The sequence below is a fragment of the Magallana gigas genome, chromosome 6, assembly GCF_963853765.1.
Source record: "Magallana gigas chromosome 6, xbMagGiga1.1, whole genome shotgun sequence".
Classification (NCBI taxonomy): domain Eukaryota; kingdom Metazoa; phylum Mollusca; class Bivalvia; order Ostreida; family Ostreidae; genus Magallana; species Magallana gigas.
In genome coordinates, this window is record NC_088858.1 from 47,596,846 (window position 1) to 47,618,224 (window position 21,379).

Consider the following 21,379-nt stretch of genomic DNA (forward strand, 5'->3'; position numbering starts at 1 on the left):
TATGAGATGAGAAAAACATAAATGAAATTTCTTTGCTTTAGAAAAACCATAAAATCAAAACGAAATTTAAATTGAAATGCTGTCTTAAAAATATTCAAATCAACCGAATATATAGGTGAAAAATAAATGTCGACCAAATACTAAACACCATGTTTGGTATTCGTTATATCACGTATTAACGGGCACTGTACACCATCTATTGTTACCAGTGGCTACGCTAGTGTCCTTTCTGACGTTTTACGGTACTTATAAAATCTGCGTCAGCAGAAAGGACAATAGTGTAAATCTTTGTGACAAAACAGCCAATAGAAGGCCTGCGTTTTACTCCATACTCCCCCAACTTTACTTGAAATTGTTGAGGAGTTGTTTTATTCATGTTCATTTGTTTAATTTGTTTAATCCCTTCTGTCATACAAAAATTGATCTACATTTACTCCAGAAGAATATTCGTTCTTGAACGCATACACTTTTAGAAAGAAATATCATATTCAGAAAATATCATTTCTAGTGCAGTGAATTAAAAATAATTCAGAAGACCGCTTAATTACAAATTTTACTTCGAAACGGACATGAAAAATTGGTAAACATACATTAACAACTTCTAAAAATTCATCAGAAATAAAAATAAATATATGAGAATATCATTTCTAGTACAGTGAATTCAAAATAATTCAGAAGACCACTTAATTACAAATTTTACTTCGAAACGGACATGAAAAATTGGTAAACATACATTAACAACTTCTAAAAATTCATCAGAAATAAAAACAAATATATGAGAATTGATATCACAGTTGTAAGAATAGCACTTATTTAATTATTAGGCCATTTTGATCGACATCGGTCCTTCAGCCCAGAAGAAAGGCTTTAAATGCCATGTTCAGATTTATAAAACAACCACTGAATGGACACATCAACAAAAACATGTACAAATATTGATTTGCAAATAACAAAAATATTTTTGAAATAAAAAATAAAACGACCTATGATTTGAAACATCAACAAACTGGACGTGTGCTCGGCATTGAGGAATTTTAAAGGGACAAAGGTATACATTTTAGTTCTAAGTAAACAATTTGATGAGCAAGGCGCATTACTTTTCTCCCAAGGGCCGTTGCTAAGGAGACTTATAAACAATGTAGAGATATACGTTTAAAGGGATCAATCCAGACAAGGCAGTAAAAATTCAAAGCTAAGTCGTTTTTAAACAAATTAGGATTTTACAATCACTCCTATACACAAGAAAAATTAAACTCGATAACTTGTCGCCATGATTTATGTGCAATTTTCCGTCGGAACGAACTCAGACAAGGGTTTAAATTATCTCAACAGCAATTACATTCGGGACGGAGAACATAATATACATGTCACTTTCAAAGGGCTTGGTTTTAGGGTGGAATAAGAGTGCACAATGTTGTTTATACCTCTCTAAAAACATCAATAAACATGAAATAGATACGTGTAATCCCAACACGGACCGATCCTTTTAACCTTTGCAATGGAGGCAGCACATAAAAAATATTCCAATCCATTGAAGAAAAGCGCTTTCCTCAATAACAATATTCATTCGATCGAAGAGTCGTCACATTAACGAATCACTTTGAAGTTTCATTCATAGTAAGTAGCAAAAATTGTTCCTATAGCAATGAAGTCGCTTCCATTGTACGTGACGGTAGCGAAGTTGTCCAGGTTGGTCTCCCACAGACTCCGACTGGTGTAATGCACTCCCTGGGTCTTGTTCTCGAACACCATCACATAGGCTACCACCTTGTAACGCCGGAGTCCGGACAATTTGACACGTTCCTTGATTAAGTCCGACAAGGTTTTACACAACTGCGGAAACTTTTTCTCGTCGTAAACTCTGTCTTTCAAGTACATATTTAAGACGTTATGAATTATCTGTTCTGCTTTCTGCTGGTTGAATTTCGTCCCATCTTCAGGGCCTAATTTGTATGTATTTTCCAACACACGCGTAGGTCCTCCTTTTTCCGAACCCGACCTTTTGGATAAAGCACCTCCAAGTAGGGTGTGTAACCTTAACTTTGTCCGGATCCTTGCAAATCTGTTTCCAGGAACACCGGAAATCTTGCTGCTACTCTCGGAGTGTTTGTCCGATCGGTCTTGACTCCCCCCTCCCCCGACCCCCATAACTCTGTCTTTCATACTTAGTTTGGTCGTCGTTGGTCCACTCATGTTGCTGGCAGAAGATGCAATAGTGCTCTTTCCTTTTGTGTTCTCATTTTGAATATTAGCATTGTGAACTTTCAACAAGTCCGCACTCAACTTTCCATCCATTTTTTGAATTATGACCCCTCCTGTAAAAGGCTTCGTCGAGAGCGTCTTGTCAGTCGCTTGTTTACGTTGAATCCTTTTATCAGCGAAGATAGATTGATTTAGTAATAATCGTGCCTGAAACTGAAATCATAAACGATCTTCAGGTTAAGACTAAACCACACCAATGGCCCCTCTTAAACAAATTTTCACCGGGTTACAATTAGAATGTAAATATTGGTCCTAGTGTTTAGAATACTCCATGAAGAAAAATCTCCCGGATGTAATGAGACGCACAGATTTTCGTTTTAAGTCAATACTGTTATTACAAAAGTGACTAATAGATTTGTCCTAGCGATAAAATGCCTGGTTTCCTGTCGGAGTAGCGTTACCCGTGGGGGAATGAAGTCTGGAGGCAGGCAAGTTTCTATTAAAAGGCGGTATATATACTACCCACACTTTTACGGCGATTTTCCCTGCCTTTAATCGATACAATGAGAAACAAGATCCAATCAACAAGTATATTCAAGATAAAAATGAAAATTACCCCGACCTCCAATCAGAGACCTTTAATACTTGATGTGAAATCGAGCACGGACCGTGAATTTCTATCACAACTCATTAGTCGTACACCGTGTCGCCACACATTCCGGAAACGTTACGTCTTCTGTTCACATTCTATTTCCAAGTTTCAGGAGTACTACCTTGAGTTAGGTATTTGATCGATATCTCATTATTTTAAAACAGGTGATGTAGACGACATCCTCTCTCTGGGAGAAATCGGACACCGTGCTCGATTTTTTCAATCACGATTTCCAAGTGTCAAATATTGATGGGTTCTAAAATTTCAATATTACCATGGATATAAATGAGCGCTGTGAATATTGAATAAAGAGCGCAAAGACTCATCCTTTTGTCAGGAAACCATCAGTGGTACCAGGAATGATGATATCTATAAACGGTTTTTTTTAATTCCAAAAACCCCCATCCATTTAACATTCCGTTCTTATTATGAGATTGAACTTAATAGAATAATAAAAATGTACTATTCCGTGGAAATTCCGCTAAAGTTAGAATCAGAACCTTGGTCTCAACAATCATCCTTTGATATTAGAAATGGGAAACCAAATGTCACATCTTTGTTGACAAAGCTTGGGGAGAGCAGAAAAAAATCGTCCACAATATCAGTCAATTTCATTTAAATTTCGAGATCGCAAATCAAATTCATTTAAATACCCTTGCTTTGATTTTCACCTGGTAAAAAGTGTCTGTACTTCAACAAGCCGTGAGAAAGGAACAATCGCTGTTCTTTCATTCCCACATAATTCTAAGTCATAGGATACTTTCATCTTCAAAAGTGAGCCTTTAATTGCAATATCGCGCTTTCACAATAGCCGAACTCCGTGATAATTAAAATGCTACTGTTTCAACATCAACTGTACTCCGAAATCATTTTAAAAATCGATATTGTCATTCGGGTTAAATGCTCTTAACTCGGTTTTTAATTTTGAGAGATTTTGATATGAAAATTTAAACATCCCATTATAGACTGCTCGCATTCTCTCGCTGCATGAGGCTAAATGTGTGCATTTGATACTTGGCATTACAAACGTAATATGAGCGGACACGTTTGATGGCAATAGAAATGGAATGCTTATGCGTGTTTATACGTATGGAAGACACTTTAATTTACATCCTAGCGCTAATGAAAATAAATAGGATTGTTGTTTGCCTAGTCAATTTTAGAGAAAAAATATGTACTGTTGCAAATCCCTTCAAGATGCTTGCATTACTGCTGCCGTTGGAGACAAAAAAGGCCTTGTATGACGTAAACTGAATGCCCACTCTTTGGAGTCAACAATTAATACTATGCAAGTGTCCAAGTTCCTTAGTGAAAAATACCTGAACTCTTCAGGTTGTCCAAATCGAAATTTTTATTAAAATTTCATTTTCCGTTATTATTCTATAATAATTTTAAAGATTCAATCACAATCTAAGAGAGGAATAAAGTGTTTGTACAAGAACTTTGAAATCATATGTGACTGAATAATTAAACAAAAAAAGAACCTTCTTTGCGTGAGGTTCACGCAAATATGAAGGTAGCGAGAGCATTAAAGACTAAATTCATAACTCACGGAAGTGTACAAATGAAGAGAGCATTAACTGTTGATATTGGATCTATGTTACTTCATTAATAGAAAGTTAAGATTAGTAGGTTAATTATCTTTTTCGATTAGTGTACTAGTAAAGGAAGAGCCATTACTTTCATACACGGGAAAAATGCATGTATTCATGTACAGCTACTAAAGAAATCTAACCACTGCGGCTCATTTCGCTCATTCACATTCATTAATGGTCAACCTCAAAGTTTAAAACATAACAAAGTAAAATATCATAAGCGTTTACACTCTCAGGTAAGGGGGTATATTTTCATTAAGAGAAAAATATATAACTTCAGGTGTCCTTAGTTTAAAGAGTTAAAGGTATTTGAATAAGAAGTTTAAGTCATACGTGCATTAATTTAATGCAGTAAACTGGTTAAATCGTGTTTCCTCTTTTGTAAGTAATAGGATTTCTAAGAGAGAAACATAGATAGCAGAGAACGTAAGGATACAACAATGACGGCAGTTATGTTAATAGGTTCCTGGATTCCACGAAAAAGAAATTGAATGTCATGGATATAAAAATTAAACTAAAGCTTAATCTCGGTCAGACACGGTAATCGATACAAGTGGTGCCGCTTCGTTTTACAAAAGAACTTTCGACAAATTCATGATTTTTTTTTTTCAGTTTCATTGAATGAATCTTCAATTACTATGGCACGCAAAAACATTTACGGATACATTCACTACGATTTTTATCGCTGTTGGTACGATTCAATAATATTAATGTGAAATATTTGGTAGCTTGATGAATAATTGAAGTCAATCAATTTTGGCAAAAGACGTAACTTTCTTTGTAAAAGGCACCCCTGATCCATATCTGGGGAGATTATTCAGAATCCAATGTAGTACAATACTGTCCTTCACGGAAAATTTAAATATTGGATAAAATATTTCTTAAATCAATAGCCAAATATGGGTGAGTTATAGATAACTACAAGTGATATAATTAATTAAAAATAAGTATTCCTCAAGGTATAAAATATATTAAGCTCCGGGAAAGAAACTATTTAAATACCAATAAATTCAGTGTTTAGCAAATTCACCTGTTTCTAAAACAAAAATAATACTTGAAGTTTTTAAGTCTGAAAACATTTATTTTCATATTTTTTTTCATTAATGTTCAATGACCAACATTTCATTAATATATTAACTACAATTTACAATATATAACATGGATTTACAGTCTGACAACAATGTAACGACATTGCTGACCAAAGTACAAAATACTGGGCAGTCTGAGAAATAGGGGGCGGGGCAGGATTACACAAAACAGGCAGCCGTCATCCTAATGATCAGCACTGCCTTAAAATGTGACATGGAAAACTCATGTCCCACAAAATGCAGTGTTCAGTAATGTGCTGAGTAAATGAAATCGAAAAGCCCAAGGGCAGTAACCCTGCTATTAAGCATAACTGATTTCGGCTTTCTTGTCATATTGTAAATGTAATGTATAAATTTGCTTACAGTAAAAATGCCTCAATAATTCCATGCAGAAACACTGAGAATACACAATCACTATAGCAGCCAAAACATATATACTTGTGTGTACAGTTGACAGGTCTTTGATGGTGAAAGTATTATATCAGCTGTCAGAAAACACTTGATAACAACAAAATCTTGATATACAATTCTAAATAAAAATGCATTTACAGTAAAAATAATAAAAAATGTACCATCATGAAAAAAACAACAAAAAACCCACACATCTGGATAGTTTAAGTATTTGGTTTACGTTTAGTTTGTTTTCTCCATCAAACTAAATGAAGAATTCAAAAACAGATTGAAAGAGAAATAATGCAATATAAATTCATATGAAACCCACCTACTTCAAAACTTGTTTCATTAATACATATAAGATATGTCTTAGTTTTACATTTCATAAATACTTTTACACATTTCACATACATTTGTGTATATGTTATTATCTTTAATACTCCTAAACATACATTTCGTCACGATTAAATAATATAAAAACAAACTCATACTACATATAAATAAAGAATGTTAAACAAATCACAAGAGGCAAATTCATTATACATTGTACTGATGACAGAACAAATTAAAGAATTGCAGTTCTATCTTTAGCATCCATCTTTTTCAACTGAACTCTACACTCTTCACATAACATGTATTCAATATAAAAACTTCAATAGAATTACGCTGCAATTACAATTCTGGTAAAACCTATTGTTTGAAAAGAAAATTGACTTTTAAAAAAATCTACCCCTGGTTAATACATGTACATGTACTATTGATGACTCTCATTTCCTTAAGTCTAAATATCAACTATTTGAGAAACTCTAGTAATTATTGACTAGCATTATTAAGTGAGTTATTTTGATTGTACATGTATTTTGACTGCTTTCTAAATGTGTGTTTGTTATTGTTTTTGCCATTATATTACAATGTACATGCCTCTCTAAAAGTAAATGAAGGTAAAATTAATGATGCATTTATTTTTTTTCTCATTCATTGGAATCTACGACAAAAATTTAGGCAAGAAAAATAAAAACAATTCTTGAGTTAAACTCAACAAGATTATGAAAATGGCTTTCAAGAGATTTCTAGATGAAGCTAGAGATGACCCACAGCGTAGCTATTATCAAGCCATATAACAACCACTGTCCATAGTCCACTTGTCTAAAATTCAAAATGTATTTCCCCCATCAACAGTAATCTGAATGATACTGTCATTCACTATGAAGTCTAGCTATCATAAAGCATGATATATCACATTTGGCAACAAACCAAAATAAACAACAGATTTTTTTTCCCGTACACTGTATCCATTATGAATTAAAAGAACTTATCGGCTATAGTACACTCTGTAATATAGTGTCTTTGACCGCCACAAGGAATAGGAATTGTCAAATTTCAACAGATACACGCCTTGTCCTGGGTAGGCGTGGCTTCCACAGTACACCTCTTCATGGCAGTCTCGACGGTACACGGGAATAATCTCGTCTGTCGGGGGACGGTCCTCTTTCTTGGTACCTTGTTCAACGTCATTCTTTGGGTCTGTGAACAAATAAAGCAAGCATGTGAACTAAGCACAGTAATAATTCTATTCAGATAAACATCTGTCATATAAATTGGATGAATCACTCATTGGAACTTATCTAAAATAACAATTATTGAGACATTTCTGAATCCCATAACAAATTCAACACCTAACATAAGGTACGATAAAAAAGAAATCACATCTCTTTGACCTAAAAGTGAAAACTTTAAGTATTGATAGGCCAACATAAAAAATCAAGTATAACATGAATAATTATTTGTTTAAAGCCACGTTATTGGTCAGTAACTAGCAATAAGACCAGACCTTGCTCCTCGTCGAACTCTTCCTCATCGCTGGACTCACTGACAGTCACGCTCACTGTCGTACTTGGAGCGATCGTCCACTCAAAGTACACACCGAAGCCGATATCATAGTAATCTGTGGCAAACTCCCAGAACAGACAGGTCCCGTCCTCGTGGGTGGGTACCCTCACCTACACACATCACAGAACATCTATATAAGACTGACATTATAGATCACAGATGTAAGACTGATGTCACATATCATTTACATAGAACCAACATTATAGGTCATTGATACATGACTGACATTACATTACTGATATTATAAGTTTGCACTTGTTATCACTTCTTTGTGCAAGATGTAAAAGAATTTAACATTTCTTTCATCTAGTTGTATGTTCCATTTAAGTAACAGCAACTGAAAACAGCACAATTATAACACATGTACATGTTCACTGAATACATAATGATATATTATTATAGCCCAATTTCTTTCTTTTTTTATTCCCTTTTAAGTGTAGCATCAATTGTGTTACAATAGCAAGAGATATATTATGTAGTATGCATTAGATATAAAGCATAAGTGTTGCCCAAATGTCAAATTCAGATAAACAGTTGAAAGAAAATAGTTACACAGTTTTAATGCAAACCCTTTCCAGAATTGTTAATTATAAAACTTTTCTTTCATTTTCAGTCACATTTTGCCTGAAAAAAAAGTCTGACAGTATTCTGTGAGAGAGATTTTATGAACTTTAATATAAGGGGTAACAACTGGTACCCCCCCCCCCCCCCCCTCCCCCAAAAAAATTTGAACCAAAGCTATGTCGCATAACATTTACATTAATGCCTATGAAAATTAATAAAATTTAGGAATGGCAGTCATGAAATCAAAACTTATAGGTCCCTACCCTTACAAATGTTTCGAACCAATTTTGTCATGTGTGTCCTACAAGTTTCAGAGACCGTGCTAAAAATGGTCAATTGTTAATGCATAACAGATGACAATGACAAAAAGCAATAGCTAAGGTCACAGAGTTACTCAGCTGAACTCAAATCACTTATGAATTACAATACTCATATTGCATTGCATTCCATTCTTTCTGTAAATACATGGGAAGCAATTGCTTTCAAAACACCTGGTTGTTAATTTATAAATGTTGCTGATACAAATTAAGCAAGCATTATAAGCCATGAGAACACAATGTTCTTTCAATTTACCATGAGGTAGAAATTGTGAGCAATATTCTTTGTTGTTTTTATCAAATGACATTGTCAAAAGGGGAAGGGGAAATAAAACAGATCTTTGTTATTTGTTTCCTAAATCAATTTGAATTTATAAGGAAATATAATACAGCTTTCTTTCTTTTTTCATTTTGCATTAGTTAAATAAAACATAAAGCAACTCTTTCAATCAATTGCAACTTGGGTAAGACTTGCTGCAAAAATGTAGCCCTCTTGAATTTTTTATTATTTGATGTAAAATTCGGAGACTACATTATTGCAGCTTGGGTAAGTCATGTGCTTAAGGAGAGATAAAAATGAAAATAAATTTAAGTCACAACATTCAACATTCTCACAAAAACACAACAGAAGAAAAACAAAATTGGACAACATTGACCTTAAGTCTTTACAAAGACAGTAACAGATTTATTTTTAAATCTGAAAATGATTTCTTTCCTTCATACAATCATGTACTTATGAAACTTTTAGCAATAATTTTAGTAGAAATAATGAATACATGTATATGCCAATTGATGGATAAAAATATCCTATATAGCAGAGAGGTTACAATAAAGTTAACTATCAAGTCATCTGTATTCTACTCTCTGCAATCAAAAGTTCAAGCATTTTGACGATTACTTATGCATAGCAGCCAATATAATCTACAAAGGGTGAAGCTAATTGCAGGTTAGTTGCTTGCCAGGGTTTGGCTAAATGCAGGTTGTTTGCCTTGGTTGGGCTACTTACAGTGACAGTCTCTCCAGACCCTATCTTTATACATGAATCTTTATCTTTTTGAAGGGATTCTTTAAATTCTTTTATGTCTTTACGAGTCCACATTGAGGCTGCAGCAAGGGGAGGCATATCATCTACAAAATCATTGAAAAAAGTAGCATACTAAAACACAAAAAGCTACAGGTTTTCTACCTAGTGCCGACAAAGCCTGATGGAAGGTTCCAGGTGCCCTGCATCATGCTTTGCATTTTTGTAAAACCTACAAGTCTTCAGATTATTATAAACTTAATGATTGTGAATATTTTTGAAAATGCCCCACTTAGCAAGGAAAGTGACTTGTAATTGTTGTTGTAATAGATAAAATTGATAAGTCACTGATGAAACCTAATAATATCTGACATGGAAAATTATACCTAAACCACCCATTCCACATCTGAAAGAAGATACCCATTACTGTTAAAATCAAAGTTGGTTCACTCTATAATTACCGGTAATAACATTTACCTTAAAAACATGAAAAAAAAGTTTTTTCAAGATACAGGAGCCTTTTTAGCTATGACAGACTTTGCTTGTAGCTTGCTCTGAAGACTTGTAAGTTCAAAAGACCCATGCAAGTGAGACACCAATCAAAGTTATAGAGGGAACTCACGGTGGCCGTTGCCAGGGAACCAATCTTAATAACATTTTCTTGACAGTGTTTTACGCTGTCTTTGAAAGATTGGATGTCCTTGCGGGTCCAGACTGAGGCCGGCATTAACAGTGCCGGAGGTGCAACCTGGCCTGAAATGTGTCACTTCATCACTCACAAAGCATGTAAAAACACCAGTTCTCCAACATTGAAGAATTCATGTGACCGTAAGATTAAGTTGTCAATTCATTATACCATAATGCAGAGTTTCCAACAAAAAAAAATAAAAATCAATATAGATATGTAAATTAACAACCATAACCAGTATGACAATGTATTTTTATCATCACGATCAATAAATTTTCAATCAAAATTATTGTCATGGTATGCTTGTTTTTTCCTGCATAACAAAAGTATGATTTATATATACATGTATAATGCAGATAGATCCAGAGGTATATCATTACCTTCCTCGTCTTATCACTGACTTTTCATGAGAAAAATAAGGACATAAAAGAAATACAGGATCATTAATACTTTCAGAGCCGAAGAGCTTACTAATACCATACGTTTGGCACAGGGGGGAAATATCCTGTAAATTAATCACTTTGTGTACCTTCTCCTTCTTGCCTCTTCTCTGTGGTCCCTTCTGTTCCATTGGGGGTGACTGAATTGGCCTGTGGTGGGGTTGAGGCAACTTCTGTGGGTTGACTAGCTGGCTGCTGGGTGGGGGGTGACTCCATTTGTTGACTGGGAGGGGCAGGCTGTGAGGGAGGGGCTGGTGCTGTGTTGCCGGCCTGTTGCTGCATCTGTTGATACTGCTGTTGCTGGTGCATTAGCTGTTGCTGGTATACCTGTTGCATGTACTGCTGATAATGTTGCTCTTGCAGCTGTCGAATCAACTCTTCTTGCTAAGTGTACAAATTAAAAAAAAAAATCAGTATAGTCTCATATGTGGATCAAGTAACATATAAAGCATCTGCTGTAAAGGACTTCTAGACATACATGTGCTAACATAAATAACAAAATAGCTCAAAATTCCCTGTTCTGTTAGTGTAGTGGCTAATCTGGCTATAAACTGCTAAAGTTCAACAAGTGCCATGTCTGAAATGGTTATCCTTCCATTACAGATATTATTTGTTCACAGGAGTACTGGTACCAGCAGAAAGGCTTCTCATACAATATAAAATTACTTATTATAGAATGATAAAAAAGTTTCAAAAATGGCTAATAATACAACCTGTCACTGTGAACAAATTACTCCATCAACAGAAACTGTGCACCTAAATATCCTAATATTGAAAACATTGTTCATCACAAACCTCCTATTCAGAAATTTAGGGAACTCATGTTCACAGAACACCAGCTTTGCCAAGCATTAGCATCAAGAGCCTGTACATATTGCAAAACTACTTATCCTCTAGTCCTTGTCAACATACACACTCTGATATTGTGGGGGTAAGTGACAATATAGGGACAGGAAAGACTGGAGTTTAGGAGGAAATGGGAGCATGCTGATAAGTGAATAACAATTAAGATGTGCACTTGTAACCTGCAGATTGAATACAGATTAGAAGATGGCTGATAGTTATAATGATCACATAAAGCATAAGAAACTGACCTGGCCAGATTATCTCCCTTCCTCAACATCCATAAGGTTATAACTATGTTTTTCATCAACAGTCAAATATCAGTTTAACGCTGGTTAGTGTAACACTTCCCTATCCAGTGATTGATTAAGGAAAACAACACACAGAGCGATAGAACCCACATATATCCTCTCTACTCATAATTAAATTATTGTGTGCGGGTGTTCCATCCAATAATACAACAGTTCAAACAGCTTTCAGCCCAAACCAGAACATATATAAATGCTACAACTAGTATCCTGAAGATACAGCAGAATAGCTACATTGTACTTACAAGAGCATTTTCAAACAGCTTTCAGCCCAAACCAGAACATATATAAATGCTACAACTAGTATCCTGAAGATACAACAGAATAGCTACATTGTACTTACAAGAGCATTTTCCACAGTCCCACTGATTCAAGAGAGACAGGACAAAAAACAAGCTGCTTCAACGTGAAGAGATTACATCAATGATGAAACCATCAATAAATATAATGGGGGGAAGAAAATCAATACCCAGCCTCCCCTACATACAGACATCCAATCAATATTTCCCTCCACTTAATACCTGATCTCTTAAACCACTCAGCCTCCCCCAGTAAAGATTAAAATTTAAGAGACTCAGAGCAGTATTGATAATATAAAAGAAAATTAGCAAAAACCTATATACCTCCCAGCTATTGACATCATACTATTCTAATGCAGGCCTTAATTAAAATTCATTGACGACTATTGATGCAGGTGGATCAATAGAAGAAGTTTGCATGATATAACTATCACAGTAAAACAGCTAGGATGGGGCCCCTGTGTGTGCAGACTGAGGCTGATATATAGGCCCTTCGTGACAAGATGCTGGCGTATAAATGTAAATGGGATTACTGATGCTTGAGGTGCCATCTCTGCCTGTAATCAAGTTTTATTCATCAGGTTTTTTCCTCCGAGACTTGCTAATAGCAAGGTTGTAAATTTGTCAATAACTGAGTACTTTGCATCACATTTAATGCTCTGTTTATTCTAATAATATGAGGTTTTTTTATAACTTGAATATAAAAGATTCTATACAGCACATCTTTCAGCTTTTTAATCCAACAATACAAAGAAATCCCCCCATCCCTCCAAAAAATTTTTTTTTAAGTATCTGAAAATAATCACGAAGCATCTTTATGTTTATATGCGTATAATGCACAACAAACCAACTGCTACACAGACAAAATAATTCCTAACCAAGACTGGTTTCCTTAGTGGAATCTCAATGGAAATCAAATGTTTACTATGGTAAATAAATGGAAATTCAGATTTTTCTGAGAAAGTCTCACTTTCATGAAACTGCAAACATTAACAATTCCAGCAACAAACCTTTGACTGAGTAAAGTTCTAGTAAAGTATCTCCACTACATACACTGGTAAAGGTTCATGAAATAGAGAACCACACACCAAATGGTTGACACCTCCCGCCAGCTGTCAATCATGTAAACCAAAATACTATTCAATAGCCCAGGTGAGATAGAAATCAATATAGGTAACCAATAATCAATCAACACATGTATATTCCCTTACAACATGGTCACACTCAATGTGATTCTCAAACTTAGTCTGAATCAGGAATTCCACCACGAAAATGCATGACTCATAAGCAGAGTCCGCATATGGCTCTTTCACCCAAGGACAGACACAAATGGCTCAGAAAGGTGGGGATTGCACTGTGTTATGTCATTATCTTTAGATAACTCTTCAAATCAAAGGCATTATAGCAATAAACAATGAAAATCATTCAAGTATTTTCCTCCAAACATTACAATTGCAGCAATTATTGATCTGTATAGGATGGTAATCCCATACCAAAAACCACTGGGTCTGTTATTTTAGGATAGTATTTCAAACAAACTTACTGCAACACAACCCTTCTGGTAAATTCTGTTTATCTATTTTGAATTAAAACAGTTACTTAAAGCTAGCAGTTCCAAAATATTATGAACTATGAAAAATAAATGGTTTACGAGGGTTGTCCCAAAATAGCGTAGACAAGTGGCGTTATTCAGTTAATCGAAGACAAAGGAAGATGAAATTTGTGCCACAAAGGGTTCAAGAAATTTGCATTCAAATAATGTTTTAAAATCAAATATTGTTTGAGATTAAATTAGTGAAATGAAAGCATGTTAGGTTAGAAATTCGACATGCGGCGCAATGTCAAAAACAAAAAGTTAAAATCAACATAATGAAATGAAAATTGCGAGGAAAAGAACTAAAAAAATTCAAATAAAACATACATTGATATTTGATAATAATTCTATTATTTACTCAGAAAATGTTTTGGCTATAACAAAACTTTTAAATATCTTATAGCGCGTTTTGTGACATGTTGAAAAGTGAACTCGTAATAAAATGACGGTGTCAGCGTTTAAGGCGGCGCAGCAGTAACTGATACAATTTTGTAAAGACCATGAAATAAATGCTAAGCGGCTTTGGAAGTAAATGAAATTAACAAGATCGATTGAAAATGCGTTTTCTGAATAAGTAGTCAAACAACATTGAAAATATTTGAACAAGTATGATGACAATTAGTGGTTTAAAAGAAACCCCGAACGATATCAATGGACGTCAAAATGCTCAAAGACACATTTCGGCAAGACAGACCTTAGACAACAAGTAATACAGGACAAGTTTGGAGCCGACAGATCGTTTGTACTAAGAAAATATTTAAAACAAAAAACAAAACTAGAAATATATGTTGAATGTGCACTCAGGTTACTTGTTCAAAGATAATATTTTTTCCAAGACTTTTTCGGAAATAAAACGTAAATGATATCGTAAACGATGTAGAGGGTTTAGCAACAACGTAAAACTGGAAATTTTGGACGTCGCACATTGCGCTGCCTGACAAAACTTGTTGTTACTAATTATTTATTTTCTCGAGAAATAAATAAAGTACAGATTTGAATTTTTCAGTATTGTTTTCCAAAGGGTCAGTGAAGAAAACATAGAAGTCTAATGAAATTGCAGTGAACAGATTATAAATTAAGTGTCCTGTCTACGCTATTTTGGGACAACCCTCGTATGCATGTGAATATTTAGTACACATCTCTTAGAGACAAGAATACGCTAAACCAACTTTTATTCTTTATTTGACCATTTACCGGAGATAAATTGGTTCACAGTGGCTAATTATCACGATCAAGCTTAAGATAATCTAAAAAAAAAAAGATATACTAGAGACATTTGAGGATCAGGTCGCTTCAAAGAATATTCATTATGAAGAGGCTCTCGGGAACCTCGCAAAAAATTCTCAGCCCTGAATAAAAGTTGGTTTACTGTAATTTTGTACACCTATGATTACATGTTGTAGGAACTTTGCCATGATTTTGTGATGTTTACAATTGAAAAGTTTACACCAAAAATATCTAGTTGTAGTCAGTATTATTGTTATTGTAATTGCTATTATTTTCCACTACACATGTCAACAAATCATAGCAAAGAAAGGATGTTAGAAAAATAATTCTTTTGATTTATTTAGACTAAGTAGTACTGCTTACTAGTTTTAATGCATGCCCATCCAAAATTTATTGGTAATACATGTATAAACATGGCATCATAGTGAAAACATCATGGATTAGTAAAATTTCATAAAAGATGTTAAAAAACAACAGTGTACCTGTCTTGGGACTGTTTATGTGAAATTGTACATTTACAGCATAGTAAAATTCACAAGCATTTATTATTTTTAAGGTTTATTGAAATTTTTCAGTTTTCATTATTGAAATATTTACTGTGATTAGAAGAGAAAATTCTACCCTGAAATAGCAAAATGCCCAGGTGCAAAGTTTGATTAAATGATACACATGAATGAATTGTTATAACTGCAGCACAAATGCTCAGGGTATGATTGTTATTAAAGTACATTAACATACTGAAAGAAAAGCTCATTTATAGACCTTACTCCAAATTCAGCATCACTTACATTACAAAACTTTCTTAAAACGAATAACGCAATAATCAATGTTTTCCACCTCCTTGTCACATCTTATAATGTAAAACACACTATATTTGTTATAACCCTTATAGATTTGCACCTCTGAAAAATCTTGCCAATATTCTTTTTCAATAAAGATCAAAATTTAAGGTATGCAGAGCGTGTGAAGAAATGAAGATTGTGCTGAAAACTACATCACTGCTATATTATTTCTACAAGTCTATAGTATAAATCATCAGGCATGCAAGAGTTATCTCCTTCACAACAATAGTTCAAATTATTGAATGTCCTAATACTGTAAGATATATTGTAGCCAGATAACAAGTGCTTGATGATATAATTCTGTTTTTTTGCATTGTGTTTCTATCTAATTAACAGTAAACAATGATAATAAATTGTGATAACTTAGTGTGACTTACTTGTTGCTTATTATTGGGACACTGTTGCTGGGCGTACTGGGCAAACTGGACAGCTGTCTGCTGGTTGAGAGCAGCTCGAATCTGCATCCTAAACAAAATAATTCCAATAAAAATTCAAATATAATTTTCAATTCTAGAATTTTACTACTTAGTAAATTTCAGTTGTGTTGGGAGCAGCGATATAGAGACTGCTGTAAGGAGTCCTCTGGAATGGAATATGCAATTTTGCAACATAATAGTTTTGTTCGGAGCATCTTTACAGATATTGCTTCTGTAACATCATTACTTAATTAAGTTATAACTCACTCTTGCTCAAGCTGTTTCTGTTTCTGGAGCTCTAGCTGTTGCTGTGCCTCCTCCTCAAGTCGCCGCCTCTCTTTCTCCTCCGCCTCTCTACGTAAACGATCCTCTTCCTCATGTCTAAATGCACAAAAAACGTCATTAAAATATGATCAGGAATTTACAAACTTATTCAAACAAATTTTCTTTTCTTTGAACTTGAAATAAAGCTTAAATTAACAAGATAAACACTACATGGACAACTTAATGAATACATCATTGTTTTGAAGTCTAATTTTTTCAAAACTCTGGAAGTCGGAAGACATGCTCTTATTTGAGTACCTTTTCCTCTCCTGTTCCTGTTTTTCAGCATTGTGGGCCTCAGTGAATGGCCTGAACAATGGACACAGTGAGTCTAACTGTTTCACAAACTCGGCCATCGCAGTGGTCTGAGACATGTCACCAAGAGCCTGCCAGGCTTGCCTGGGAAAGACAACACAGAGGATCATCATTAAACATGATACATTAGATCAGAGAAGATTAGTTTTCTATAAAATAATATGTAATATTGTTAAATATAATCAGATTCGTAGTTTTCCATAACACATCTGTATGTTGCATAGTAATATTGATTGTTTCAAAAAGCTTAAAATGGGAATGATATTGATGATATTATCATTTATTTGTGAAAATAAACTGAATGAATTATAAATAAATTTAAGAACTGCGGAGATGAAATGTTTGTGTAGATTTCTTTTTATCATTTTACAAGTTGTTCACAAAAAATTCAGTGTTTACTGACAACATAACAAATGTACAACATCTCCTTGTACAACAAACTGATCTGTCCTAGATTGTCAAGATGATAAACAGGTCTGTTTTTATGGAAGGCCATACATCAAAAGATCTGCATGCTTAGACCTCACAGTGCCTAACTCAGCGGGGTTAATGGAGGAAATTATTATGTCTCAATATTTATAAACAGCTGATCATGCCAAGAGGCTCCAGAAATATTTGTATGCAATCAGAAGACACACTAGAATATGCACATTGCCATAACAATGTCTGCAACAGGACATGTCTTTTAGGACCAAACAGTTGTAATTCTGGGGTTTTTTTTTAAACTGCAGATGTCAAAAGAAGTGAGATAATCAATATGGTTATACCTAGCATTTACTTTATCTTTACAGTACATAACATAGCTGCTGTATTGATTATTCTGCTTTAAGATTTTTTTCTTTTAATGCTATATCGTAAGAAAAAGCCAAAGGATGGTGACCATTTCAATATTGAAACAGCATATTAGGATGATAGGCAGAGATATGTAAAGAATTGCTTGAATTTTGAATTCCGACCTTTTAACACTAAGGTCAGTTTTGCCTTTAACAGACTGAACAAAGTAAAGAAATAAACAATTTTACAGGTATTCAAGAGATCTGCCAAAACCAAGAAATAATGTTCAAGGTCACTGCACAGCCTTCACCCATTAGTCCCCTATGGGTAAAGGGTGAGCATGATTGGACCAAGGAAAAAGGGAGATAAAAAATATTTTTTTTAAAGGGATATTGTATGGGTGTACAAATGGACAATTTAACTTTGTAGGGGTCCTGCAGAGAGGGGTGCTATGGTAATTAGCATTACCTAAATAAAATAACTCACACAACCATTTGAGATAAACAAAATCATGTACATGTGTCTCAAAAATATTTTGACAAGGCAATCAAATAAAAAAGGTGGTTCTAGTCTATACTGTTTTGAAAGAAGAACAAGCAACAAACCATATACAATTTAGTGATTTGAAGTGGAAATGGTTACCATGGTTACACAGTAAACAAACACCAGTACTCACCACTCACTGGGGTCGGTGCTGAGACTGGTGGAGAGGAAAATGAATAAAACCAGGTCAGTGTGTGCGAGACCTTGTGAGACTGTGTGAGATTATCTGTGAAACTTTGTGCAAGACGGTGTGTACAGTTTAAATCTTATCTTTTTACAAGTCAATAATATTGTGTGATGACGATCTTGCTCCAGAAAGGGTGTACATTTGTTATGTTGACAGTACATCAAAACCAAATTCAAGAGACCAAAGGTCAACTACCAGATATTACCCGACAGCATATATAGAGTATCTATCTTTCTACAGAGAGTCTACATAGGCAAGCCATCATAGCAAATTGATGGCTTTAAAATGTACCTTTGTACTATAAACATCAATTCATGCTTACATGTAAGCAACTTCAATCAACTTTAATTTACTCTTACTTGCTTGGACTAATCTCATTCCGGAATAAAACAATTTTCTTTCTCTCTTTTTTAATCATATGATATATATAATATTAATGTACATTTCGAAAACCAACTTATTTATTCAGATCCCTCAAAAATGTGAAATTTTTTAACTAAGAACAAAAATTTTAGTTTCTAATGGACAAGCAAATCAAGAGCTCATGTAGTCTCAGACATTGTAAGTAATGGTTTCCTCAAACTTCAGCAATGTGTAATGGTAATTATGCATAGCATTTCTTTTCTGAATACAATGTTAGCCAAATGTACATGATTGAAGTGACCATATTTTTCTGTTTTTCCTTACCTTCTGTCATTTCCCACAACATCCAGAAATCCCACTTCAGGGGACACATCATTTCTGTATTTTCCATATGTAGCCTGTTTTGTGTATGCCACTAATCGAAGTTTATCTTGGTATTTCAGTTTCAATGCTTTCCCATTTTTCTCTACAACAATCAAATAAATCTAAATTACATGCACTTACAATTTGTCACTACAGGGAACTCAAAATTTGAAAATTTCCGTCTAGGTAGAGAACTCTGCAAGTCTTAGAGTAAATTCTGATGAGTTAACTGAGTAAAAAGTTTACTGTTTATCAATCTCCAATCCTCAGTAATGTTCGTTAACTCTAAATTATCTGGAATTTTTATTTTTGGACCATAAATCTGCCTGTTATAATATTGAAAAATATAATTTAGTTTTGTAGCATTAATATTACAAACAGCTATTCTACGAACTGCTTTGCCTAGCTGCAATAATGTAGCCCTCTCCTGATTTTTTTTTTGGGGGGGGGGTAAACATCAGATATAAAGAATTGGAGAGGGCTACATTATTGCAGCTATGCTTTTGCCTAGTGGCTCCTTGGAGACCTACTACATATAGGTAAAGGGGTTCGAGTCACAGATGCAACGGTACAATCTGGGTTTTTTTCTTCTAATTTGATCTCAACTTGTATATTTATTCCATTATATCCATCGTGGCTAAAATTGCAATAACTTTTTTAAATGCATGGATAAATATGCATTAGAATAGATGAAATGTAATAATTTTGGTAAAACAACTTTTTCTGTAACGATACTATTATGGAGATTGATCCCTCAGTATATCCAGAACTTCTTCAGGTCCAGTACAATCACTAGATTTAGCTACGTAGCTTGATTTACCTACATAGCTTTATTTACCTACCTGAAGTAGATTTATTTAGCTACTCAATCATACTTTTGTCTTAAATGGGCATTTGTACTAAAGTGCAGCAGTAACTTTCAACTTTTAACTGATCTGAAAACAATTCATAAAAAAATCACTCTTAAAACTGCTGCTCTTTTCGGCAAATGCAGTCAAAGTTTTAAAAGTTTTGGGGCTATGTATAACTGTTTATGTGTTACCAAACAGTTATTTTCGAAATGGAACAACAAAGAAGAACAGTTCTGGTTAACATGATGATTAACATGATGATTGGTAATAATTCAGCACAATATGAAGTAATCACACTTATCCATGCCTCATCGCACACAAGGTATCATACAGTTAATCAAACAATAGAAAGGCATGTGTTTCTCAAAACTGCTCAAACGCAGCTATGTTTTAACTATTTTTGCTCTGGGTTGCTTTTATAAAACTACACAGTACAAATATAGATTGACAGTTCCTTGCGACTTTTTGTCTGTTTGACATAAAATGCGAAATTGTATAAAGGTAGCTAAATAAACCTACTTCAGGTAGGTAGATAAAGCTATGTAGGTAAATCAAGCTACGTAGCTAAATCTAGTGATTGTACTGGACCTGTTCTTGGGGATCAATCTTACAAACTACATGTATAGGCTTAAAGGAAAACTTGTCAACCAAAATTTGTTGCATTTGATTCACATTAATGCAGATTTATATCAAAAATTTCAAAATCAAATTTTTTTTCAAGTTTTTGCACTTTAAATTTATATCCCATTTGGGCTATTATATCCCAAATGGGCTAATATATGATATATCCCATTTGGGCGATTGGTCCCAACCTGGGGAAGTGGACATGATTATTAATGCTTAGCCTACATCCACTTCTAAGTTCTTAAGTACTATACTATATTTCTGTCTTCAACAAAAAAACAGATTTAATTTCAAACAACTGCATTTTCTAACTCACGTACATGTAGACGACTTGAATGCATTTTGCTTTTTGAGGCAGAGATCGAGAAGGAATGTACACAATTTGTTTACAAGTAATTTGATTTTGAGATATCACATGAATTACCTTTGTAAAATCTAACAGCTAGTTTGTATAGTTCAGGGAGTTGAAATCCCCAACCTTTCGCAAATTCGTCTCCACTTTCTTTGCTCTTTTCATTGCCGTTGACACTAAGATTTGTGACACCATTTACAAGAGATTGTTCGGCGTCTGCCATCTTGGATTTGGCCACGTCGGGTTTACTGAATAAGTTGTACATTGAATATTTCTGTAACATTGTAGTTATATTTTGTGAAGA

At 34.2% G+C, this 21,379-nt stretch overlaps 2 protein-coding genes across 4 annotated transcripts; both read right to left on the reverse strand.

The window, feature by feature from the left end:
- Positions 1-677: 677 nt before the first annotated feature.
- Positions 678-3,237, reverse strand: LOC105349022 (dynein light chain Tctex-type protein 2B). Its single transcript, XM_066087721.1, has one exon. It carries the CDS (start codon positions 2,293-2,295, stop codon positions 1,609-1,611), a length of 687 nt encoding a protein of 228 aa, XP_065943793.1. The 5' UTR covers positions 2,296-3,237; the 3' UTR covers positions 678-1,608.
- Positions 3,238-5,509: 2,272 nt separating this feature from the next.
- LOC105349023 (Golgi resident protein GCP60) lies at positions 5,510-21,331 on the reverse strand. 3 transcript variants are annotated; one of them, XM_066088488.1, is made up of 10 exons: positions 21,148-21,331; positions 19,210-19,351; positions 18,469-18,492; positions 16,962-17,102; positions 16,647-16,760; positions 16,341-16,428; positions 10,940-11,234; positions 10,345-10,475; positions 7,762-7,930; positions 5,510-7,454 (listed from the first exon to the last, which is right to left on the reverse strand). In XM_066088488.1, exons 1-10 carry the CDS (start codon positions 21,296-21,298, stop codon positions 7,243-7,245), a joined length of 1,467 nt encoding a protein of 488 aa, XP_065944560.1. In that variant the 5' UTR covers positions 21,299-21,331; the 3' UTR covers positions 5,510-7,242. The 3 variants fall into 3 exon arrangements, with proteins under 3 accessions (XP_065944560.1, XP_065944561.1, XP_011456972.3); XM_066088489.1 differs by lacking the exon at positions 10,345-10,475 and adding an exon at positions 9,708-9,829 and having other exon boundaries at positions 21,148-21,330; XM_011458670.4 differs by lacking the exon at positions 18,469-18,492 and having other exon boundaries at positions 21,148-21,330.
- Between the last annotated feature and the right edge of the window lie 48 nt (positions 21,332-21,379).

What these genes read in the sequence shown, in the direction of transcription:
- LOC105349022 (XM_066087721.1), bottom strand. Translation starts at nt 2,295, where the DNA reads ATGGATGGAAAGTTGAGTGCGGACTTGTTGAAAGTTCACAATGCTAAT.
- LOC105349023 (XM_066088488.1), bottom strand. Translation starts at nt 21,298, where the DNA reads ATGGCAGACGCCGAACAATCTCTTGTAAATGGTGTCACAAATCTTAGT. An exon ending in GAAGAGGCAAGAAGGAGAAG is followed by an intron (nt 10,476 to 10,939) that starts GTACACAAAGTG and finishes GACACATTTCAG; the next exon opens with GCCAGGTTGCACCTCCGGCA. An exon ending in GTTCCCTGGCAACGGCCACC is followed by an intron (nt 7,931 to 10,344) that starts GTGAGTTCCCTC and finishes TGATGTGTGTAG; the next exon opens with GTGAGGGTACCCACCCACGA.